This window comes from Tachypleus tridentatus, chromosome 11, assembly GCF_004210375.1.
Source record: "Tachypleus tridentatus isolate NWPU-2018 chromosome 11, ASM421037v1, whole genome shotgun sequence".
NCBI classification, from domain to species: Eukaryota; Metazoa; Arthropoda; class Merostomata; order Xiphosura; family Limulidae; genus Tachypleus; species Tachypleus tridentatus.
In genome coordinates, this window is record NC_134835.1 from 86,951,324 (window position 1) to 86,975,849 (window position 24,526).

General features: G+C 30.2%; 1 protein-coding gene across 11 annotated transcripts in view; it reads left to right on the top strand.

Annotated features, from left to right (window-relative positions):
• LOC143232687 (poly(rC)-binding protein 3-like) overlaps window positions 1-24,526 on the top strand; it is a 227,109-nt gene that overhangs the window by 180,527 nt on the left and 22,056 nt on the right. For 10 of the 11 annotated variants that reach the window (XR_013017666.1, XR_013017667.1, XR_013017668.1 and 7 more), the window contains 7 exons: window positions 353-469; window positions 1,608-1,733; window positions 5,009-5,137; window positions 9,383-9,517; window positions 16,116-16,194; window positions 18,479-18,686; window positions 21,799-21,918. Coding sequence is in view for 8 of the 11 variants with exons in the window: in XM_076468418.1 (XP_076324533.1) it covers window positions 353-469; window positions 1,608-1,733; window positions 5,009-5,137; window positions 9,383-9,517; window positions 16,116-16,194; window positions 18,479-18,686; window positions 21,799-21,918 (914 nt within the window). In the remaining 3 variants the exon portion in view is untranslated. The remainder of the gene's footprint in view (window positions 1-352; window positions 470-1,607; window positions 1,734-5,008; window positions 5,138-9,382; window positions 9,518-16,115; window positions 16,195-18,478; window positions 18,687-21,798; window positions 21,919-24,526) is intronic. The other variant, XM_076468426.1, reaches the window with a different exon arrangement.

Consider the following 24,526-nt stretch of genomic DNA (forward strand, 5'->3'; position numbering starts at 1 on the left):
GTACCGTTATCTAACATGTTTAATGTTTGTAGAAAATCAAACTAAAATAATATTAATAGCAAAGATACCTAAAATTTGTGGTTCACATGAATTTTATGCAGCAATTTTTTTTCTTATGGTAATAAAGTATGTGATTTTCTAACCCAAAAGAACTGTTACCTTGACCCAATCCAATATATTGTTATTTTTAATGTAGTTTTTTTTTTATCAGCAATAGTAATTACAGATTATAAAGAAGTACTGTATCACAATATCAACATTTAATAATTGCAAGTGGTTATAATATGGAAAAAATCAAAATAAAAAGTTAAACTTGTAAAATTGATTCTTTAAATATTTTATTCCAATTTAGAGTGGTGCTAAAATAAATATATCAGACAGCTCCTGTCCAGAACGTATAGTCACAGTTACAGGAGCTACAGATGCGATACTGAAAGCTTTCACACTAATTGCTAGGAAGTTGGAAGAGGTAAGTTTAGTAATTTTTTTTTCGAAATTTACAAGTCTTAGCTTAGTGCTTGTTTACAAAACTTGTAGTTATATTGTTTTACTTACATGTATATTGTAGTTTAGATGTTCTGAGATTATTTTTAATAGTCCCACACTATTGTTTTATAAACTGCATTATCCTTTAGAGGGTAATAACTGTTGGATTAATTTATTACTTGAAAGCAAATATTTTTACATGCTTTAATTATATTTTCAGATAACATTTTTGATGATATATAAGAGTCAAATATTTTGGCCTTAGAACAAAATAGCCTTAATTACCATTTTTTCTCAATTTTACAGCTCAGAAGTTCCTTTCAAAATGATTTAACAAATATAAATTTAACTTACCTTTGTTGCTTCTTGTGTAATATTATTTGTGTACTAGAAGATAGTTTTATCATTTTAATGTAATTGCTCTAAAATAATTACATATTGCCAAGCCATCTTCCATATTTAAACAATAATTTAAGCAAACTTCACTAATCAACAACTATTTTTTCTTAGTTTCGAATACTGAGTTTTGTTCAATATGAAAATGGTATATGTTTATCATTATATCAGACAACTGTCTTGCCATGTCTTTTGTATTTGTAGTTTTTCACATATTTAGGTCACAACTAGTATAAAATTGTATAATAGTGACTGTAAAACATAAGTAATAGTAAGCCTATTTGTGGTCTAATTTAAGCATCACGCCTAATACATAAACGTGAAGTGAGGCTTAGCTGAAACACAACTTAGTAAATTTTAATTTGTGTCATAAAACCACCGAATTAAACTATTTTGTTGTTATTTCACACGAAGTTATCAAAAATAAAGAATAAAAACAAATATTTATAAGTAATTAACATAAATACCACAGTTGGCCTAAGAACAATCATCTGATATTTTTGTTGTAAGCGACGATGTACATTGTTGAGCATTACCAAAAAAGAAGTATGAAAGCGTTCTCGACAGAGTGACAAAAGTAATAGGCCTTTTATAGTTAGTGATACTTAAATACCGTACAGGTTTTACACAATATTTAAATCTTGGTTTGATGTAAACGTTACTTCCAACTATTTAAAAATTATATATTAAGTTTATTTTTAGTGCTTTGCTTTAACATTTTACAGGATCTACACAATACCCCAAGTACTAATGTTCCCAAGCCTCCAGTTACACTTCGACTTATTGTTCCAGCCAGTCAGTGTGGTTCACTTATTGGAAAAGGAGGATCAAAGATTAAAGAGATTAGAGAAGTTGGTTAACTTTTCATCGACTACACAGTACAAACTATTGACAACTAATATTGATCTGTAATCTCTGTTTTTAATATTGTTGTTCCTGTACTTATCTATGAAAATTATACAACAAACAATATGTGTGGAATATTGTACTTTTTAAATCAACCTACATAAAATATTTAGCCTGTCTATGAGTTATTACGTTCACTGAAGAAACAATAAACTGTTATAAAAACATTAAAATTAATAATTTAATAAGATAGTATTTATTAATTAAATTTCAAATATATGGAAAATTACAAGTACAAATTAATTAACCTGTGAACTTGTAAAAGTGGTTTCTACAGTTTCACCAATAACAGTTGCTACAGAATTACCAAATATTAGTAAGTATGAGCTTATTAAAAAATAAATAAAAAATGGACAAGTACCAGTTTATAAAGTATAAAAGAGGTAACTGTTAAATTAACTGAAAGTGATATTGTTTGTTTTACTTGAAAATAGTGTTTAAGAAAATAATTTTCAACTTACAACAGATTTGGCAAACGGGAACTGGTGAGATCAGTGAAGTAACTATCAGAATTAATACCCAAATAGTATTTTATTTAATTGCCCCCATCCCACCCCGTGGCACAGCGGTATATCGGCGGACTTACAACTCTAAAAACTAGATTTCATACCCGTGATGGAAGGTTTATTTTTGTTTTTTGAATTTCGCGCAAAGCTACTCGAGGGCTATCTGCGCTAGCCGTCCCTACTTTAGCAGTGTAAGACTAGCGGGAAGGCAGCTAGTCATCACCACCCACCGCCAACTCTTGGGCTACTCTTTTACCAACGAATAGCGGTATTGACCGCACATTATAACGCCCCCACAGCTGAAAGGGCGAGCATGTTTGGTACGACTGTGATTCGAACCCGTGACCCTCAAATTACGAGTCGAACGCCTTAACACGCTTGACCATGCGGGGCCAATGTGATGGAAGGAGTAGCTTTATTATTAACTTTAAAAGAACAAACCGATATCATTCAATTACATAGAGAAATTATTTTTTTGATACCAGCTTCAAGTTAATGGGGTTCAACAGTAACAAAATGGAATTAATTTACATATTTTTAGAAATGGACCTGTTGTATACAAAAACAACAATAAAGAATTGTATATGAAAATAAGTTGATTTTAAGAATTTTTTATCCCTCCAGCAACATGAGAATTTTATGTAGATCGTGATTATACTTAGATACTTAGATTTTTTATAACAATATTTCTGAAGAAAAAAGAACCTATCGTTGAAGAAAAGTTAAAAAAGACCAGACATTTCTCATCATTCGCTACAATGCCCAATCCAGATTTGTGAATGTTGAAATTAGCTCTCAACAGAAAATATTTTTGTACCACAGTTGTATCTAGTGCTATAAACATTTTTCTTTTACGTTAGAAATCCACAGAAACTGGTTCAGTTACTTAAGAACCCAACTGAAAAGACGAATATTTCTTCTCTCCTCTGTTTTTACAATAAAATATGCTATTATTGTAATATATTAAAAAGTCGTAACTATACACATTTTGTGGCTAAACTCACTATTACACAGTCTTTTTTTTCAATTTTTACTTGCATTAATGTGATTACATATACATATTGCCCAACTGAGACTTAGAACTTTCTAAAACTGCAATACATTATTATGTTATGTAACAAGTCTTATTTAATACAACGAGAAAAATTTAGAAGTTTCTAGTAACATGACGCCAATTCACAACAGTTAAACTACATAACAAATGACTCATAAAAAGTCTTAAGCAATATGAAATAAAGTATCGTTTCTAAAAATATTAAATCTAAAACTCGTGCTTTATAACAATCTAAATCATAATTGATATAAAATTTAAATGAAACAGTCGTGTATATCTATCACTGACTTTGAGATGGATAGAAATATGAATAATAATGTGAATATAACAGGATAAACTTTAACAATTTAAGAAACATCTATTTGAATGCTAACTCTTATACTGACAATGGTTACTGATTTTGGCAATTCATTAAAAGTTATCAAAATAACTGATGTTAACATAGAAACCTACTAACAAGTTACTTATTTTTAGCTAACGCATTAACTGGAAAAATAACTACGGTATATGCTGGCGTATAAGACAACATTTGAACTTTAAAAATATCCGTGAAAACTAGAAGTTGTCTTACATACCAGGTATGAAATGTGAACCTTTAATCACAGTGTACAGTGTGTACAGTAAGTTTATTTTGGTGGAACGGATACAGTGGGGTTGATTTTCAATCTATTGGTGATGGAATAAAATCCAAAGGACAAGCCAGATCTCCACCCAAGAATTCGGCGAATATTGTATTCGATCAAACCTGACCTTGTATGTAAGATCAGTGATGCCTTAGGGTGTATTTTATAATACTGTTTATTAAGTAATAAACTAAATTGTCTTTTGTAATAGCGTATTCTTTAGGGGAATTTTGGGGATCAAGATAAAAATTTCCCGACAAAAACATCATATTTTATTTCGTCATTTTAGAGGTTGTTGAAAGCAAAATATAATTTTTGAAATTCTGGGAAATGTTGCTTATGATCCAAAAAATATACAACATTATCTTTTAATACTAAGACTTAGCATATACATTTTTCTTTCGAATACTGATAACTAAGGACTATCGGACAACAATTCATCACGGGCTTATTTGGTTCCAGTAATCAAGTGCACGATTCAAGAGGTTGTCTTATATGGCGATTATAGCCTGAAAGAAACCTACATTTTAACCTGAAAATTAGGGGGTTGTCTTATACGCTCAGTTGCCTTGTACGCCAGCATATACGGTAATTAATATGCACACAAATAACAGATAATATGTTTGAAAGCAAGTAAGTCCTGCACCAATTTTTAAATTAAGAAAGAAGTACCAATAATTTACATAATATAATTTTAAAATGATTGAAAATATTTATATTTGAAATGTTTATGTTAGAAAACAATAAACTAAATATTTCTAAAATAATGGTTTGCTTTTAATAACAACATTTTTTCTTAGCAAAATTTATTTTTAGCTGAATTTAATTTTGTTTTTCCAGTATTTGACTTGCATTTATAAATAAACAATATTTCGTCTTAAAAAAAAGAAAAATAGAATCCTAAATTTTTCTTTTCACTTGTTTAATATGATTGTATCCAGTGATATTGAATTGAAAATTACAGTGAATATAAATTGTCTGAAAATTCTTTATTTGTTTTTAATTGTTAACTATAATGATACATACTGCTGTATTAGGTCACAGGAGCTTCCATACAAGTGGCAAGTGAGATGTTACCTAATTCTACAGAAAGAGCAGTTACAGTTTCAGGGACAGCTGAGGCAATCACAAAATGTATCTATCAAATTTGTTGCGTCATGATGGAGGTGAGTGTGAACATGTTATTGAAAATGTTAAATTATTTAATAATTTCATAGGATAATTAATTTACCTTATCCAACCCATTGATAGATTTATTTATTCTGTTTTTAACTTAAGTGTATCTCTGATGCCATAGTACGTGATTTTAAGTTTAAAATAAACAACTTTTAAAATGTAAGACTGTTGCATATGAAATGTAGGATTTTGACGTGCAAATTTGAAACTCGATTTTTAGGGGCTGAATAAGAAACGTTATCGTAAATTTGTCATAATAATGTAATATATTATCTGGTTCATTTAAATCTCACTTTATTTTTTTCAGAAACTAAAACACATTTTATATTGATTTTTATCACCATGGATAATATTGATATTCGTGTAAGTTTTTCTATGAGTTCAAGCTTGGTCACAGTGCGGCAATAGCAGTTCGTAATGGTAATGGCACAGTTGATGAAAAAACACTACAGCTTTAGTTTAGAAGATTTTGCTCTGGTGACACAGGCCTTGAAAATAAGCCTCAAGACCACCCTCTGACTGTCATTAATGAGGAAGATCTTAGTTGAATCAGATACCTGACAAACTTAATGCTCATTATTCAACAGTTTCAAATATATGAAGCAACTGGTAAGGTGAAAATTTTCCACATGAATACCTCACCAATTGACTGAAAAATCCATGAAATAAGACGAGTTAAAATTTGTTCCTCACTCTTTACTTGCAATAAACACGACGTGTTTCTTCATAGATTTGTCACCTGTAATGAAATATGAATTCTTTACGACAATCGACGACGGTCCGGACAGTAGTTTGTCTGTAAAGAAACATATGCTAAAAACTAGCTCTTTACTCTAGGAAGTTTATGCCATGGTCAGTGTTTGGTGGTTATCAGCAGGTGTGACCCATTATTGATTCTTAAACCCAAAAGAAACAATCACATCAGAGAAATGTTGATGTGAACTTGAAATTTTGCATCAAAAGCTGTTACGAAAACATCCAGCAATAGTTAATCTCTGTGGACCCATACTGCTTCATGACAATGCTCGACCTCATGTCTCACGAGTTACTGTCCAAAAACTAAACGAACTTCAGTATGAAACTTTACCTCATCCACCAAAGTTACCAGATCTTTCCTATACAAATTATCACTTTTTTAAATATTTGGACATTTTTAAACGAAAAAAGTTTGCAAATTAAAAGTCAACTGAAAATGCCTTCGAAAACTTCACTGCATCAAAGGGCGTCCAATTTTTCAAAGATTGCATTTATAAACTTACAACTCCTTGGCAGAAGTGTATTAGTCTAAAGAAGCTTATTTTGATTAAATAAATTAAACAACTAAAAGATGCACTTGTTTCATAGTTTCCATTAAAAAATTCGACATTTCATTTGCAAAAGCCTGATATCAAGATATTGAGAATAAAACTCTTTCATTAATACTAGCAGTCAGCCTTAAATTTTCAATTTTGTTACCAAGTGTAGGCTAATGGAATTTAAATAGATGGTGTCAAATAAAGATTTATTTAAAGAAGCAACAAATATATTTTATTTAGGACAGTCGCTAAATTTAAAATATAATTTGTACAAATTGCGTAAGCTATTAAAATTTTAAAAAATTGTAGTATAATAAACTCATGAATACTAGAGTATCTATAGTATTAGTTTACTATGATGGTATAGGAAGTTGCATGTATATCTATCTATCTGTATAGTAATTACATTCAGTAAATCAGATTATTTGGAAATTCTACTTTGAGCCTTTCAAATACAATTATAAAAATACCTCGACACTCGAGCAGTATTCCAAATTGCACTACATGTAGTTGGTATTGCTCTCTGTTTGATGCTTTCCAAATGTAGCTGACGTCTTTGTTCTAGTCTACTGATTACTTGTCTCTCTGTTTGCCAAAATTTTTTTAAAAAAACTGAGTGACACATCAAATAGTGTGAATTTGATACATCTCTCTTCTTTTGTGAACCCAGATGTCAGTGCTGCGTTAAGACAACACCATTTGATCCAGTTACTGTGTACACTTGTGGGATGATACAGATTATAACCAAAATTTTGAAGAGTTGAAATAAATGATGCCTCAGTTTAAAGAATTTTAACTAGGCTTGTACTTTATAGTATTTTCCTTATACACATAAATGTTGTACGTATCTTAAATTTAGAGAAAAAAGTTTTGTGATATTGTTACTTCTATGACATTGCTATTACAGTTAACATATAACATTTCAAGTATTGTAACATTTTAATTAATTTTACTCATGATTAAGTAGCACTGGAAGAGCTTATTATGGCTGTGGCTCTAGTTTAGGCTTGGAAGATTTAAAGTTTTACAAAAAAATTTAAAATGCTACAACGTTACATTGGTATATGTACGTCAGGGTATATCATTAAATACATACTAGATTACCCAACCAACTTAATGATTCACAGTAATGTTTAATGATTATTGGCAGTATGTTTGGTATTGCAGTTGTATGTATCATCACTTTCTAGCAGCTAGATATTAATAGATAAGTTACTTTATGTTGTAGGGTTTTAAACCAAAAATTATTCTATTGCAGATATACACTTTCTACTTGCTCATACATGGTGTTATAAATAAGATATTTACTCAAATTATCACCAGAGAGATATAACACTCAGAAATCCATAAATTGAAAAGCTCTGTTCATTTTGACTGATTTATTGGAAAAGTAGTTTACACTTGGATATAGATTAAACCTATCATGACTACAAGAAAGATGAAAACTACAATGTGTCTTTAATGCTTGCTATTAGTTAAAAAAGAAAGGATACGTCAGTTATGAACTCTTTGTATTAAGCTACTAGTTCATTCGTTAAAATACTTTTAATTTTTCCAACCTTAATAAATTGTGATTAGAGAAGTTGCAAAATAAGGAGAATTACATTGATATTTGATGTGTTAGCAGTAGAACATTGTAAAGATAGGTGCATCAACTGCTTCACAAAATACATGTTAGTTTTGGATATAAAATAAAGATGTACATTAATATTGTTAATAAATTTCTTAATAAGCCACAGAAATACAAAAAATACGAATTTCTTACTCTCATTCATAAAAGTTGGAATGCCATCATTTGTAGTATTACCGTTTAAAAAAGTTTAAGTTATAGTACCTTATTAACCATTTATAACCTTCTGTTTGCATCAGTGTTGGGTTCCGAATAGTGAATGAAATAAAAGCTGAAACTGTTGTTTCTTTATCAACATTTTTACAAACTTTTAATAAAATAACATACACTTGTTTTGACTATCTCCAAATTTTCAGTACATCTACAAACATATATTTTGTTTCTGATTTCAATTATGTATCTCATGCTACTTTAATCCTTACGAAGAAATGGAACTTCTACAAACCTTTCTTTCTGTTTAAAAATCACACTCAGTAGCATGTGATATATAAGTTACTTGGTTTTTTTATCAGAATTGAGTTAAAATTTTCTATGGATTTAACCCAGTCTATTTTTTCATGCGTATGCTCATAGCTTGAGTGTTGCTGATTGTGAACTTATTGAAAAAACAACCAAAAAATCAGTCTTTTAAAAGTTAGTCACTTGTTTTCATAACTTTGTAAATAAAAACACAAGAAAGTGAACCCTACAAAACAAGACAGAGTTTAAGTAAGTCTGTATGCATTATCATGTACTGCTGTCACTGTAATAGTGCTGATTAAGTCCATAAAAAGACCTCTCCTCCTGGTAAACTCCGACTACACTGCTGATGTAGTAACTTGCATTTTAATACACCCTGTAAAATTGCAAGTTTAAGCATATACAACAGCGCCATTATCTGGTGTACGTATGTATGTTTTCACAAATTTCATCACACTCTTTTTCTGTCAGATAACATACTAAAACTGCGTATACAATTTGTACAGCCCTTTTATTTTAATCACACAAAAATATAACACTATCAAGTATAAAGTTTAAAGTTGTTTTTATATTCAAATATTTCAATATATAGATAAATATTAATATGGACTTCCTGAATATGCATTCCTGAATAACTGGAAGTATCAGGACTACTCTTCTTTGAATAACTGTGTATAGTAATATGCTATTTTTATTAGTTTTGTTTTAAACTATACAGACTAAAGACGCTAGAAGCTGATTCTTAGTATTCCATAAAAAATTACTTACATCTTACAGTAATAAAAATAAATATTATTTTTAAAATATTTTTTCTTTCATTAATTCAATCAAAATTTTTCATCTTTCCACAGTCTTCTCCAAAGGGAGCAACCATACCTTACCGTCCAAAACCAACAATGCCACCAGTCATTTTTGCTGGTGGTCAAGCTTACACTGTTCAAGGACAGTATGCTATACCACACCCCGATGTTAGTATATGCTTACCGGTAATTCCACATTTTTTAAATTCAGTTTTTTTTTTGCTTACTCAAATTTGTTGTTATTCTTTTCACGTTAGATGTATGTATGCATCTTATCTAGGTGTAAAATTGGATTCAATAGTGTCTTCTATACCTTACATGTTAATGAATTTATAATTAAGTAGTACATCTCTTTCACATTTTAAGGTTATTTAATTTGTTACGTATTATAATTTATCTTGGACGAGCTTCCGATTTACTATGTTACTATTACGATTTCATATAGACGAAAATTTGAACTTGAATTTAGAAGTTAATTGAATGTTGATATGCGTCATATTTATGATATTTACTAACAAGACTAACATACAGTTTTCTTTCTTCACACAAACATATTTTAATATACAAACAACAGTACAATGTATAATAACGGTTATAACAAATAATAATTTATATACAATAGTTTTTACAAACTTACAAACAATTCTGATTCTTCTATCTAGTCTGGAAATGAATATTTTATCGACGATTCACTATGAGCGAATTACTTCTGTGTCGATACACAAGCACACTTCACTTGACGGAAAGTCAACTAGCTTCTACAAGTGTGAGTTTTTTCCAAACGAAGATATCTAATGTCCTCTTAGAAATACTAGCGTCTGAAGTTAAATGCTCGAAATCTATAAACGTTCCTGGTAAAATATCTGTAATTTTCCGATTAATAAGCGTTCGTCGCAATTATAGCTTCCGAGGCTTATAGTATACTAACTGTAACCGACCAACAGTATTCTACTGTTTCCCCGGGTCTTGTGATAGCTATCTTTTATACTCAAAGCTCTAAAAAGTTCAATTGGCAATCACTAGTATTTTACACATATTGTACATTGTTGATTCTTACGTTCAAGAATCGTCAACAAATTTGGATAATAGGCGGATCTTTTGCAATACAAGTTACGTGCATTTCTAAATATATATTAAACTGAAACAAACACATATATTAAAAATATATTAGTAAATCTGTTACAAAGTTTCCAAATTTAGTACATTCTTGTGGCTAATTCATCAAAGATTGTATTTGGTTAGAATCACTTTGGGAAATATTTCATCTAATATGTTTTTGAATTCATTTGATCAAGCTCATATGGAATCTATATAAAAGTCAACAAGCAGCTGTTAGATTAAAATCTGATAATACAAAATGGTTTCAGACAGGACAAGCGATATTACCTAATTTGTACAAAGTATATAGGGAACAAATCGTAAGAGAAGAACTAAAAGACAAATCAGAAAGGATTCAGAACAAAGGACTTTGCTGAAAAGCTTGAGATATGTAAAGGACACCAAAACCTTCTTGAAACAGTATAGAAGTACTTTATAAAATATTGATAGATGTTAAGGATCAGAGCAAAGAAAAGTAGCAAATTAGTAGTACGAAGAAAAAAATGATGTCAGTTAATAGCTGAAGAAAATATAAAGTATTTTTAACTAAGGCTGAAAAAGCCATTCACAGAATGTTATGTTTAATATCCGGGATAGATTATAAACACAAACAACAACTACGGTTCATAAATAAGGGAAAGAATGAGGACAGCAGGAACTAGTTCTAAAGACTAGATAAAGTAATGAAGGGTAAGAAAATTTGGGTACTATAACTCATTGTGTATTTGCTTGCTATACATACTTTGAGTTCTGAACCACGAAGAAGAAAGATGAAAGTTGAAGTTAAGTCTTTGCAATTTGATTTATTAACAGAATTTTCTGTATTCCTTGGACAGTAAAGAGAACTAGTAAATCACTATTAGTGGAAATAAGTATTACAAGAAAACTACTGGAGTTAGCTCAACTATTGTAGGCATATTTCCAGACAAAATAACAGCCTGTAAAGCATCACCTTGGAAGAACCACATCTATGTAGAAGTAAATCATCTGAAATATGGTATCAATTGAGTGAATCAAAAATTGGTTAGAGCAGGATTGGGTGGAGAAGATGTGTTTGGGACACGAATGAAACGAACCCTACTGGATGCAAGATGAATGTATTTATTTGGAAATATTTTCTGAAGCCCTCATGCATGTTTATTTGTACAATACTTTGAAGTAATGTTTCTCAGTCTCAGAGTTTTTTTGTGAGCAAAATAAAAAATTCTGTTTAAAAAAAATAGTATTAGCTTCATTACGTAGTTATTAAACTAAAACAAAGTGCAATAAACCTTCTGTAACTTTCTTTGCGGTTACATCATGTTCATTTACAATGACGATGCTAATATTGTTTGTTATTTGGCGCAAAGCTGCACAATGAATATTCGTTTTGCACCTATTACGGATATTGAAAATTGCTTTTTTAGTGTTATAAGCCTTCAGACTTAGGGGCAAAGAGATTTAAGTGACGTTGGGATTGTGACAATATATATATATGTGTATATATATTCTTTCTTTCCATTCATAATTAACAGGAAAGCATTATTTTCTAAACTTGTATGTTATTTTTGTGAAATCAAAATATTGATTCAAAAAGGATCACTTTAAAATTGTTTTATATTTACATTATATCAAAACATGTCAGTTAAGTTTAAAATTAGGCGTTTCCTGTCCAAGTTGATAACCTTTCTTGACGTTAATCTTCTAAACAGATAAATACAAATTAACGAACTGCTGCACATGTCAGCATTGCCTTAACATTTTATAGGTAAAGAAAAAACTGGTAAAAAGTAAAGATTTGACATCCAACGGTCATAATGTATATTGATAATTTGTTGTTTTTAACCCCTAGTTTACCAGCTGAATTTGACAGCTTAATGCTTACTTTCACTTTCAGAGTTAGGCGACGCTGATTCATAATTGTTTAGTCGTTACAGATTCTTAAACTACAACAAGAAGAAGAAAAAGCAGAACACTTTAAGACATTAAATGAAGCAAAATAAATAAATGTATAAGATGAACGTAAAATGCGAAACCCAAACATAAGCATCGTTTTGTTAATCTGGCTAAAGCGATCTTGCTTTCCGCCTAACCCAGGCTGCGTTCTGCCCATCAATCATTGCAGATCGTGTACCTCCAGCTAATTTACATGACTGTAGGTTTGTTTTTGGACGAGAGTAGTTTGTTTTGAATTTCGGCGCAATGTTACACGAAGGTTATCTTAGCTAGCCATCCCTAATTTACACATTTAAGCAGCATCATAGCAGTTCGTAGAATGGCTACTAGAGTTTCAAGTACAAACTTTCAGCTCACAGCTCCACCATCTCTTGACCTATTTGAGATCTAATTACTTTATTGGACTCAGACGATCAAACCCTTTGGATTGATATACTTGACTACTTTCAGTGCGTCATATATTAATTTAAATCAATCCTGCATTAAAAAAAAATCCAATCTGATTGTAGATTGGTAGAGATCGTGATGAGTAACAAAATTGAACTGGGTATACCCACGCTTCCTCTTGCTGACACACAAAAATGTAACTAATTAAAAGAGGGAAAAGGCTCATAGATTAATTTATTTTAATCCTGCCTGAAATAATTTCAAATACCGTAGCTATTGAGGATTCCCTCTTGTTTTCTTGATTAAAATGATTCGATGTGATTTATTTATATACATATTTAAATCACGATTGGTGAAATTATAGTGTTTGTTTGTTTTTAATTTTGCGCAAAGCTACACGAGGACTATCTGTGCTAACCCTTCCTAATTTAGCAATGTAAGGCTAGAGGGAAAGCAGCTAGTCATCACTACCCACCGCCAACTCTTGGGCTACTCTTTTATCAACAATTAATGGGATTGACCATCACATTATAACACCTTCACAGCTGAAAGGGCAGGCATGTTTGGTGTGACGGGGATTCGAACCCTGAACCCTCAGATTACGAGTTGAGTGCTCTAACCACCTGGTCATGAAATTATATAACCTTTTAAGTTTCATCCGATCTTCTCTTTTTTTTAAAGTTTTCTCAGCGCCAAACCTTTGTGTAGATAAAATGTAAGTTTCAAAATGCAAAGCAGGTAAATATATTTTATAACTTGTTTCGTTTTCAATGCTATTATTTCACATTGGTTATTTTCCCGCTCTTTAAATAATCACTTATGTGTAGTTGTTTCGACCCAAATGTTCAAATATGCGAGAAATCATAATTTTAATTTATCTTGCTTCGGCTTTTGAAACTCTGATTGTTCAAAAAAATTATTTCATAAACAGAACTAAATATTTTTCGTTAATTTTTATTAGAAATGAGAGATGTGATGCGTTTTAATTCCAATACTATTTTCTAAATAAAATGAAAATTATTTTCCTTTTTAAAAATGGACAGGTGGTTAAGGCACTTGATTCGTAATCCGAGGGTCGCGGGTTCGAATTTCCTCGCACCAAACATGCCTGCTCTTTCAGCCGTGGGGGCATTATAATGTGACATTCAGTCCCACTATTCATTGGTAAACGAGTAGCCCAAAAGTTAACGGTAGGTGGTGATGACTTTAGTCTTACACTACTAAATTCGGGAAGACTAATGTAGATAGCCCTCGCGTAGCTTTGCGCGAAATTTAGAAACAAACAAATATGCTAATTTCTGTTTAATGTTTTATTTTAAACTTATATCGAATTATATGTCCGGTTTTTAGATGTAAGTGTGGGCAGTATTTTGTTAGGATGCCTAGTTTAGTAAATTTAAATTACATGGTTTATCTTACTGATACCGAACCTACGTCTACGAGTCTGGAAGACGTGTTAGGTAACTTGATTCTTAAACAAAACTTTTCTTTCCTCTTCTTTTTTCTTTCTATCATTCTGATGAGAAATTTGATCTCCTTTAGAGATCTGTAATCTAAATTGTCCACTAGTTTTAGCCTATGAGCGTGGGAGTCCACAAAAAGTTTTTCGAGGGAGGGGGCTAATTAGCGTGAAATTGTGAACTGAATAAAAATCCATATACATATGCTGAATGAATAACGAAAAAATTATGTTTCTCATTTTCTCATTGATAATTTTTTATTTATCAGGTAATGTGGTCCCAAGTTGTTGGTTCTTAATTATGTAATGAAACATTACCCTAGATAGTAGGTTCTTAATTCTGTTATGCAAAATGGTATGTGTGTGTATGTTCTTATAGCAGAGCCACATTGAGCTATCTGCTGAGTCCACCGAGGGGAATCGAACCTCTGATTTTAGCGTTGTAACATGCAAAAAAGGCTTCACATAGAAAGTTCTTAATTCTGCTAGATGATATGATCCCAACCAGTTGGTTCTTACTTTTATCTTACAACGTTGCTCCATATAATTACTAGATCCTTAGTTCTCTTATGCAACTGGTCCCAAATAATAGCATCTTAGTTATATCATTAAACATGGCGTCACCTATCTACTAAGTTTTTAATTCTATCACATAATACAATTACACAAAACAAATTCTTAATTTTATCATGTAACATGGCTTGAAATAGTAGGTTTTTAATTCCCTTATCCAATATGACCCTAGACAGTAAATTTGTTATCCTGTCACGAAACATATGATCTCATTTAGCAGCTTTTGAATGCTGTCTGTAATTTAATCTTAAGAGGCAGAATTTTTGTTGAGTTACAAATAATCTCAGAAGAAAACCGTAGCCATGCTAGAGGACAGGGCCTGGCATGGCCAAGCGCGTAAGGCGTGCGACTCGTAATCCGAGGGTCGCGGGTTCGCGCCCGCGTCGCGCTAAACATGCTCGCCCTCCCAGCCGTGGGGGTGTATAATGTGACGGTCAATCCCACTATTCGTTGGTAAAAGAGTAGCCCAAGAGTTGGCGGTGGGTGGTTATGACTAGCTGCCTTCCCTCTAGTCTTACACTGCTAAATTAGGGACGGCTAGCACAGATAGCCCTCGAGTAGCTTTGTGCGAAATTCCAAAAAACAAACAAACAAACAAGCTAGAGGACAAGCTAACAGAATTTAGGTTTTATAATTTTGCAACTTTTTAATATTTTTAAAATTTAGGTCTCACGTTTAAAGAGAAAAAGCAAGAGATCGCCAAATATTCTCCTGATACTTTTTTTATAGTAGCAACATGTATTTATTTAGTTTAAAGATGTGACAATCAAAATTTTTATCAAATTAAACAACTATATGAACTGAAAGTTTTTTTTTAAGATTTTAACTGCACTATTTGGAAACACAGTTTGTAAAATGCATAGTAGTGCCATGTAGTGGGTAATGAGTTAATTAAAGATAAAGCTTTATCTTATTTTTCAAAGATGAAAAAAAAATAACTTAAATTTTTTAGCATTGTACTGTACTTGTACTCTATTTTTTAATTCTACATTAAGAATTTATTGTTGACAACTAAAAGACACAGTATCTTTCACAATTTCCATTCAATTTAAAACTGAAAATCCTTTTGTTCTGAACAGAAAAAAAAAAAGGTAAGTTTCTGAATGTACTAATCTATTGGCAGTTGTCTAGAATATACAATAGCAGACTGTTATATGCAAATTTTGGCATAATCTTAAAACCATACTTTTGAAAAATGAAATCAACTTTATTATCTACTATTAATGACATTTAAAGAAATGCATTAAATATATATGTGTGTGTAAGTGCATATCATTTGTTACCAAACAGTTGGTTTATTTTTAATTAAACTATCTGTTTATCTAACTTCAGTTGACCAAACTTCACCAGCTAGCTCTACAGAATGCACCAATTCTACCAAGTCATGCTCTTGGGGCTCTGTCTGCTCAAGGTAATGTCATCTAAAATTGAATTAGATATGCATGAAAGTGAATTCATAGGTTGAATAATCAATTGAGACCCAAACATTTCTCTATGTATACATGTCAGCCTAGTAGAGACACTTTTACCAAAGTATTATTATCCACACCTTTCAGTGTAGTAGGAACACCTCTACAAAAGCATTTTTATCTATATCTTTCAGTCTAGTAGAGCTACCTCTACATATGCATTACTGTCTACATCTTTCAGTTGACCAGAGCTATCTCCACAAAAAGATTATTATCTACATTTTCCTGTATGGAAGAGTTACTTCTACCAAAACATTGCTATATATATTTTTCAGTCAAGTAGAACTACTTCCATCAAGCCATTAATTTACAATCTACACCTATCAGTGTAACAGAGCTGCATCTATCTGCAGTTTCACTTGTTAAGATAATTATAAACATTTATTTTTAAAAACTTAAAGAAATTCATCAAATTATTCCAATTAGTTTTAGGAAAGGATTCAAAGCCAAAGTTTAATGGAATTTTGGGTCGAGTTTTTCAATTTCTTAATTAATTCCACTTCATTAAGAAAAACAGTAGTAAGAAAATATATGTAATAAATGCTATAAATGAATATTAAAAGAAGCCCAATTTTGTTGTTTAATCCTTCAAAATAGTCTGTAACTAAATTGAAAGTTTTGTTTTGATAGCTTGTTTTAAATTTGTTTTCAAATAGAAATCAGATAAAATTCACATAATTAAAATATGGGTTTATGTTTAAAATTTGTTTGTAAAAAACTTGTTGCTATAATCAATAAAGTTATTTAGAAATACTTATCTTGAGTTAACATTTATTCATTACTTTTTAAACTTATTTTACGTTTATTCAAATAAATTATAATCCCAAAATGTTTACTTTCCTGATGTTTCTGAATAATAGTTATATCATTATCATAATTAATAAAAAACAATAAATGAACAATTAAAATAGATTTGTCACTTGTCATCCATTTTATTTTCATATTAACTTATTAAATTATGTTATATGGAGAATAATATCATCAGTTTAGTTTGACTATGTTGTTATTAAGTGCACAGCTACACACTGTGCTGTCTATGCTCTACCAGTTTATTGCTGAGACACTGGGGTACTGATGTTGTCATGAAAAATGACAAATTATGAAAAATGGATGCAATGATTGGTACCTAAGAATGATTTCTCAAAGCAATGTTTCTTTGTAGGTGATAAACATAATATAATTATTTCAAATGAATCTATACATGATTATATTACATGTATCTTGCATAAAAAATTCCAATTTGACTATTTTTTTTCAATTTATAAATTTTAAATGAAAGAGTAGCATAATAGTATTGTTAAAACTTAACTTGATTATTAGAATTCTCAACCTTTGAGTCATCAATTAATTAATACTGATAAAAACTATTAGAATTATTGGAATAAGTTGGTAAAATTTATTTGAATGCAAATTTACAAATCCTGCAACTCCTAATAAATTGTAGTATAATTAATCAAAGAAGAAAAATTCTCAACTGACATTTGCAATGTTTAAATTATTCATTTTATCAGTTAGTTAATGCAACTGTTGTGTAAGAGGTGAATGTTATCTCTGGTGTGTTATAGAACAAGAAATAACCTAGATAAATTATCCGTTCTTGCTAAAATCCATATATTATTTCAAATTTAGTGACTCTATTTCTCCATGCAGATAATACTTTGAAATAACTTATGATTGAAAATAAGCAAAAATTTCGTAATTCTTTCCCGACAAACAATATATTTAATAACCAGTCTCCACTCATTTGAAAAAAAAAAACGAGAAAAAAAACATTCAAACTAAATACCATTGTCCATATTCATGATAGTAACAGTGAGAGGTTCATTTCTTGTTACTTTTTGCTTTCATTAAATGTTTCTTTTATGAGAATTTTTTCTATGTATTTCCTCGCCAAATCATAAACTGAAATTATCCGAACAGAGCTGAAAAAATCTTCAATGATTTATATTTTTTACTTATGCACAAGCTTTATTAACTTTTGTTTAAGTACTGTATATACTATTTCAATATTTATCAAACCATTATTAGAAATGTATATTTTGTCACATTTTTTTTAAATATTTCTTTTTCGTTTTTCTTTTCTTAAGTGTTACTTTTGGGTTAATTGTTTATTGGTACCTAGGTGGATTGTGGTCAAAACTTGGGCTTCAATTCTGTTTATCTTGAAAAACTTATTAAATATCGAAAATGATGACAATGAATTTAACTGTATGTTTTTTAATGTAGATTTGAACAAGAAACTGGAATTGTATGCTGATGCAGGAATGCTTATGTCTCCAGCATTAGCATCACTAGCAGCTCACAACACTTTACGAGCTGGTACATCTGCTACAGCCAGCATTGTAACACCTGGAACTACAACAGAAATGAATATTCCAAATGACCTGATTGGTTGTGTCATTGGGAAAGGTGGAGCAAAAATAAGTGAAATCAGGTAAATTTTAAGGATATTTTGCATTTATCTTCTTAAGTATAGCTCTCTATTTAGGCAACATTTGGAGTATTCTGTTCAGTCTTGGACTTTTTACCTTAGAAAGTACATTGAACTGTTGAAAATGATCCAGAAGGGGGTTTCTAGAATGATGCCTTCGGAGGAGGGTTGTCATAGGAGGAGAAGTTGAAAAGAAGAGTTAAAGGGAATGTGATTGAGGTGTTTAAGATTGTAGATGGAATTGATAGTGTTAATGTGTTATCCATTTTCATGGTTAACAGTAAGAACAGTAGGACTAGGAGACACAAGTATAAATTTTGGCAGGGTAGGAGTCATCTTCAGCTAAGGCAATTTTATTTTTCTAACAGGATCCATGGCCTATATTGAATGGGTTGCCTTTGGATGTTGTGGAGGCAGTAAATTTAAGTGAGTTTAAGAGAAAGCTTGATTATGATATAAATTATAAGGACAGGCTTTAAGATTGTTTTTTATTTAGTTAGTTAATACTTTCAGTTTAATTTTGAGGATGGGGTAGTCCAGATAAACCAAAAGATCCCTTATTGTCCCCAAACATACTACATTATATTAAATCTGACCAGATGCTGTCAGTGTCCAGCTGAAAATTCCAATTTACCCATTAGATAGAGTCAGCTTCAAATAACATTTATGTCTCTTGTTGAAAACTAATTTAAACTATATTATTATTCACATTTTATAAACAGATCACAAATTTTATAAAGTACAGTACTAATAATTACTCAGACATCATGAAAATAATTCCAATCAGAATTAAAGTTAACAGTTTTACCTTATATTAACCTTAACTTTAAAAAAACTTGAAAATGTTTGTGAAGTAGTAAAATTAAATATTTTGAATAAAAGAATGTTATTTTAAAATCAATTTGACAAATGTGAAACATAGAAAGAGTAACTTATATTAATATAAAAAGGACTGAGAATATTATAAAAGAATTAAAAGTAATTTTAAATTGTGTTAGTTCCGTTAGTTTCATTTTTTTTGTAATTATTCTCCTCTCTTAACTTACCTTTTTATAGTTAAAAATTAATTTGTATCAAATTTCTGCCATTTTTCATTTTTCTTTTCTCAACATTTCTAATGCATCCATAGAGCTAATACTAGTGGAAAAAACTATACAAAATTTATCTTAGTCAAATATCAACTGAAAAATAAAGTTTCACCTTCTGAAAGTAATTAAATTATCAAGATTTTAGTATTGTGACTTACCTACATTTGAGATCCTTTTTGTATCCATGTTAATTTTAATGATTCATATTCTTTAGTTCATCTTGCTTTCACACTTTATGGTTATCTTCAGAAAGATAAGTAATATGATGATACTATATTTCCTAATATCAAGTCTATAATAAAAAATTTTCTGATGCATTTCTTTGCAGGTTTTAATTTCTGAATAGTGACCTTGTGTCCTCAAATTTTAATTTTTTTTAGTTGAGACACTGTGATATGATCTTTCAATTGTTGATATATATTTCTTCCCAATGTATTTCCTCTGATAATATTTTCAGTACTGGAAAACTACTATATTCTATAGTTATAGATTATGCTAAATGTAAATTAGGTGTCACGTTGTTATGAGTCAATCATCTACAAACTATTCTTATTTCATGTATTATTATCATTTGTGGTGTTACTAGAATAAGATGATAGTAAGTATTACTAACTCCCCAATTTATAATAGATAACTTGGCCATCTGTAAGTAAAGAAATAAAATAAAGTTAGATAAAAATCATTGTTATATATCTAAAAACTATTTGATTAAGTGTCTGGTTATATCAAGATATAAAGGTTTTCCTATAGAACAACCAGTATACAGATAGTTCCCAAGCTAGTTGTCAAAGAGAGCAGCATGTTAATATGGCATTTCTAGGTTTGCTTGGTCAACAGGAAAATTAATCACCTCAATAACAGGAGGTTTATGGGAAATTTATACAGAGTGTGAATAAGTCATTTCTGACTGATATAAAAGAAACTAACATGGTAGTTTGACTTTAAAGTAATAAATGTACTTTGTTGATGAATAATCACAAGAGCACACAAGACATATGTGTCTTTTTAACCTGATGGCTAATATAACTGTGTAGATGTCAGCATATGGAGAAAAGATTATTTTTGACAATTGCACTTAACTACTACCAAAGCAGATCTGACTTAGCACTTGACAGGGATAAGGTGAATTCTAGCCAAGTATGAGCTTTGCTTGGGAATATTTTTAAAGTTCAAGCCCTGCCACTAGTGTACAGAATGCAATGTCAGGATACTAGTCCTGTTATCAATGAAAAAGGAAACAGGGGTTAATTTTCTTCTATTTCTCAATATATCCAATATGACAGATATCTTGAAATAACATTTAATGGCTCATCTAATGTATGAGCTACATATGAAGGCAGACACAATCTCAGTAGTTAAGACCATATATGACAACCTAAATGCAATATTAAGCACAGCACAGAGACAGGTACATCCTGTTCACACCGAATGGATAATTAAGGACAGATAACTTGTACTAAAGGTTTGGAAATTTATCAGAATATATTTGACTAAATCTCTCATAGCTAGAAGTAAGTGTGAAGGCTTATAATGCTAAAATCTGAACTTCAATACTTGTTATCTATAATCTATTGGATAGTTATGTGCTTATCTAGAAACAAACAACTTTCTAAAATATAACAGGTTTATAAATGTAATATTTGCATACTAAATTAATTCCTTTTAATTTTTATCAATTTTAAACTGATATATGAGCAATGAAAATTACATAACCTTGGTATACACAGACTAACAACAAACCAATAAGCTTGTATGCTGCTGAGAAGTAAACACTATCCACAGAAAATTCTTTGGTGCAACTAACTATAAGATAACCTCGCATTTTCTACTTGTTTGTTAATGATAACCCAATCAGAGCACTAATTGTATAGTAGGTTTAAATCTAAGTAATAAATTAATGCAAGATTTATTTTAAACTAAATATCCTGATAATTTTTATATGTACCTAAAAATGTTATTTTTTTAAAGATAGACTAATTAAAAACAACAAACTACCTGCATTCTTAAATGTGATTTTTTTAAAACAGGCAACTGTCTGGGGCCACCATCAAAATCTCAAACTCAGATGAAAGTACCAAAGACAGAATAGTTTCAATATCTGGAACACCTGAAGCCATAAATCTAGCACAATACTTGATCAATACAAGGTAAAAAAAATTATAAAACAACACTCCCACAAAATATAAGAAAATATCTGAATAACGCCAAAACAATGAATATTAGATTACAACAGTCAGTTGAATGGAGTAAATATATATAAATTAATTGCTTCTTAGCCCTGTATGTAATTCACACAATTAAAATACTTCAGCAGGAGCACATCATCATTTTACTAAATAGTCTGTAAACTTGTTCATGTCTTACTGAAAGTATAGACAATGTACTTAAACAGAGAATATGTTAGTTAGACTTTCATAAAGAACTAGATGTAATTGATTTCAAGAATTCTTTAAGTATTTCTTTCATTTTTTGTGTTTGTACTTTATGTTGTTCTTTTTCTTCATGTTAACGAGATACCACTTTTATGTCAACCAACACCTCTCCGGAAAGATGTGTTGTTTTGAACTTTCAATTTTGACCTTATTTCTAAAAATTAGTGACAGTTAAATGTTTTTTATGAATATTATTAAAGTTGATACAATTAAGTGTAAGTTTAATGGTGATTGGTTGGTTTTTAAATTCTTCTACAATTAAATTTAACTAAATGTGCATGGGCTCAATCAGTTGCACTAATCTCGTATTGGAAAGGGTATATTGAGTATAAATCCAAATTTAAAATGTGTATCAGTACTAACTAGGGCAAGCTTTTAGTACAAGTCTGTTGTAAACAAGATATCAGGTGAGTTACAATGTTATTGGTGGTCAAGATATGTCTGGAAATTGACAGTGTCAGTCAGACTAAGACATTGACAAGTAGAAGCACAGGGTAATTAATGTTCATGTGAAAGATAAAATATTTTTGTCCATTATACAGTTTGAGTATTGTCTTTGCATAACCTCTAGAACCTCCAAAATGCTTGTTTACAGTTTTTTCAATATATTTGTATATTGTAACTGGTATTTAGTCTACCATAAACTGTTGCTAAATCAGAAACGTATGATAAAATGAATAGTTGATAACTTTGGCATCATATACATAATATGAGGTTGAATGATACCCTGCAGAAAGTCATGGATTGTGCATTTGGATCATATACCATGCACACAGTATTAATACTTACTGATTAATTTTATATTATTCTCTTATTAAGTTCAGTGGTCATTGATTACTTGTACAGTCTTCTACTTTTAATATAATTAAGTGTATCAGGCTTGGTTGTTTTTACACTTATATTTCTTCATACCAATCTCAATTATTAACATTTGTTAATTTTGAATACAAAATTGAGCTGTGCATTAATATAATTTTTTAGAGTGCTGCATCTTATTGGCTTATTCTTTGTTGCTAAAATCGTTTAAGTGTGTACTGTGAAAGAATTTATTATATATGCATGATCTTGATATGTTTTAATGTTATGGTCATTTTTGGGGGGAGGTATTCAATTTGAATTTAACCAGGTTACACTTTTTCAATGTATTTTTGTATCTCTGATAAAGAATATATGATTATGTATGCAACAAAGAAGCTAAAACCACATATAATTTTCTTATCAGTACTGAGTGATTTATTGATAAAAATTAGAGGACAAATATAAAACATTTACAACACATAACTAGAAAACAACAGTTGTATAAGTAAATGATACCTATAAAACTGCAAATAATTGCTATGGGTGACTTAATATATATATCATTGCAGCACACACACATATTATGTTTCCACTTTTACCAGATAGATATAAGCAATGAATAGTCAAGACCTACTCTTATAGGCATTTTTAGTCAACTGAGCAGTAACTAGTGTTGTATAGATATTTACTCAACACACATTAGCGATATAAATAGTTAACACCCACTTATTTTGACCTTTATATCATAAAATAGCCCTTGTAGTGTGTAACATTTACATAAGGAAGAGGAATATTGCATGTTTACAATGTTTGTTTATCTGATTTAATGAAAAGATGTTAACACTGTGCAGAACCTCCATGGAATATTTTTAAAAAATTACCTGAAGATATCTGAATAAAGAAATATTATTTGCAAGTTATTGAAGGTTAAAATATAAGAGTATTAATATCTCACATTGGGAAGGTATTTTTGTAACAACTGAAACATTCTTTGCCTCTCAACAACAAAGTTCATCCTCAGGCCTTATTCTCATTGAGTGTCAATATGTCTGTTCTAATCCTATTTCTTTCTGCTTCTGAGAGTTAGCTTGAATGTGAGACTCCTTGCATGCCAAACAAAAAAAAAATGCTTTATTCACTCATCTAAAGGTTTAACCTACTAGCAATTGTTAATAAGGCACTTTCTAACAACTCAAACTACCATATAGTCAGTAGTCAATCATATTTACTTGTCAGATTCAATCAGTTACTAGTTTTATATGTATATTTACTGAACACATATCAGCAATGATCAGCAACGACTTGCTCATCCTAGCATTTAATAATTATAACCAAAAAATTATATCACAAACATTAACAATGATTAGCCAAAACTCACCATCCACTTGTCATAAAAACTTCAACTTGTAACAGACTAAAACAAAACATTACTGCAAACAGTGTTGAATAAAAAAACAATTTATTAACATGTAGCAGCAACAGAAATCCCAAGTAAAAGTTTCAAGTAATTGTAATACAAATTTTA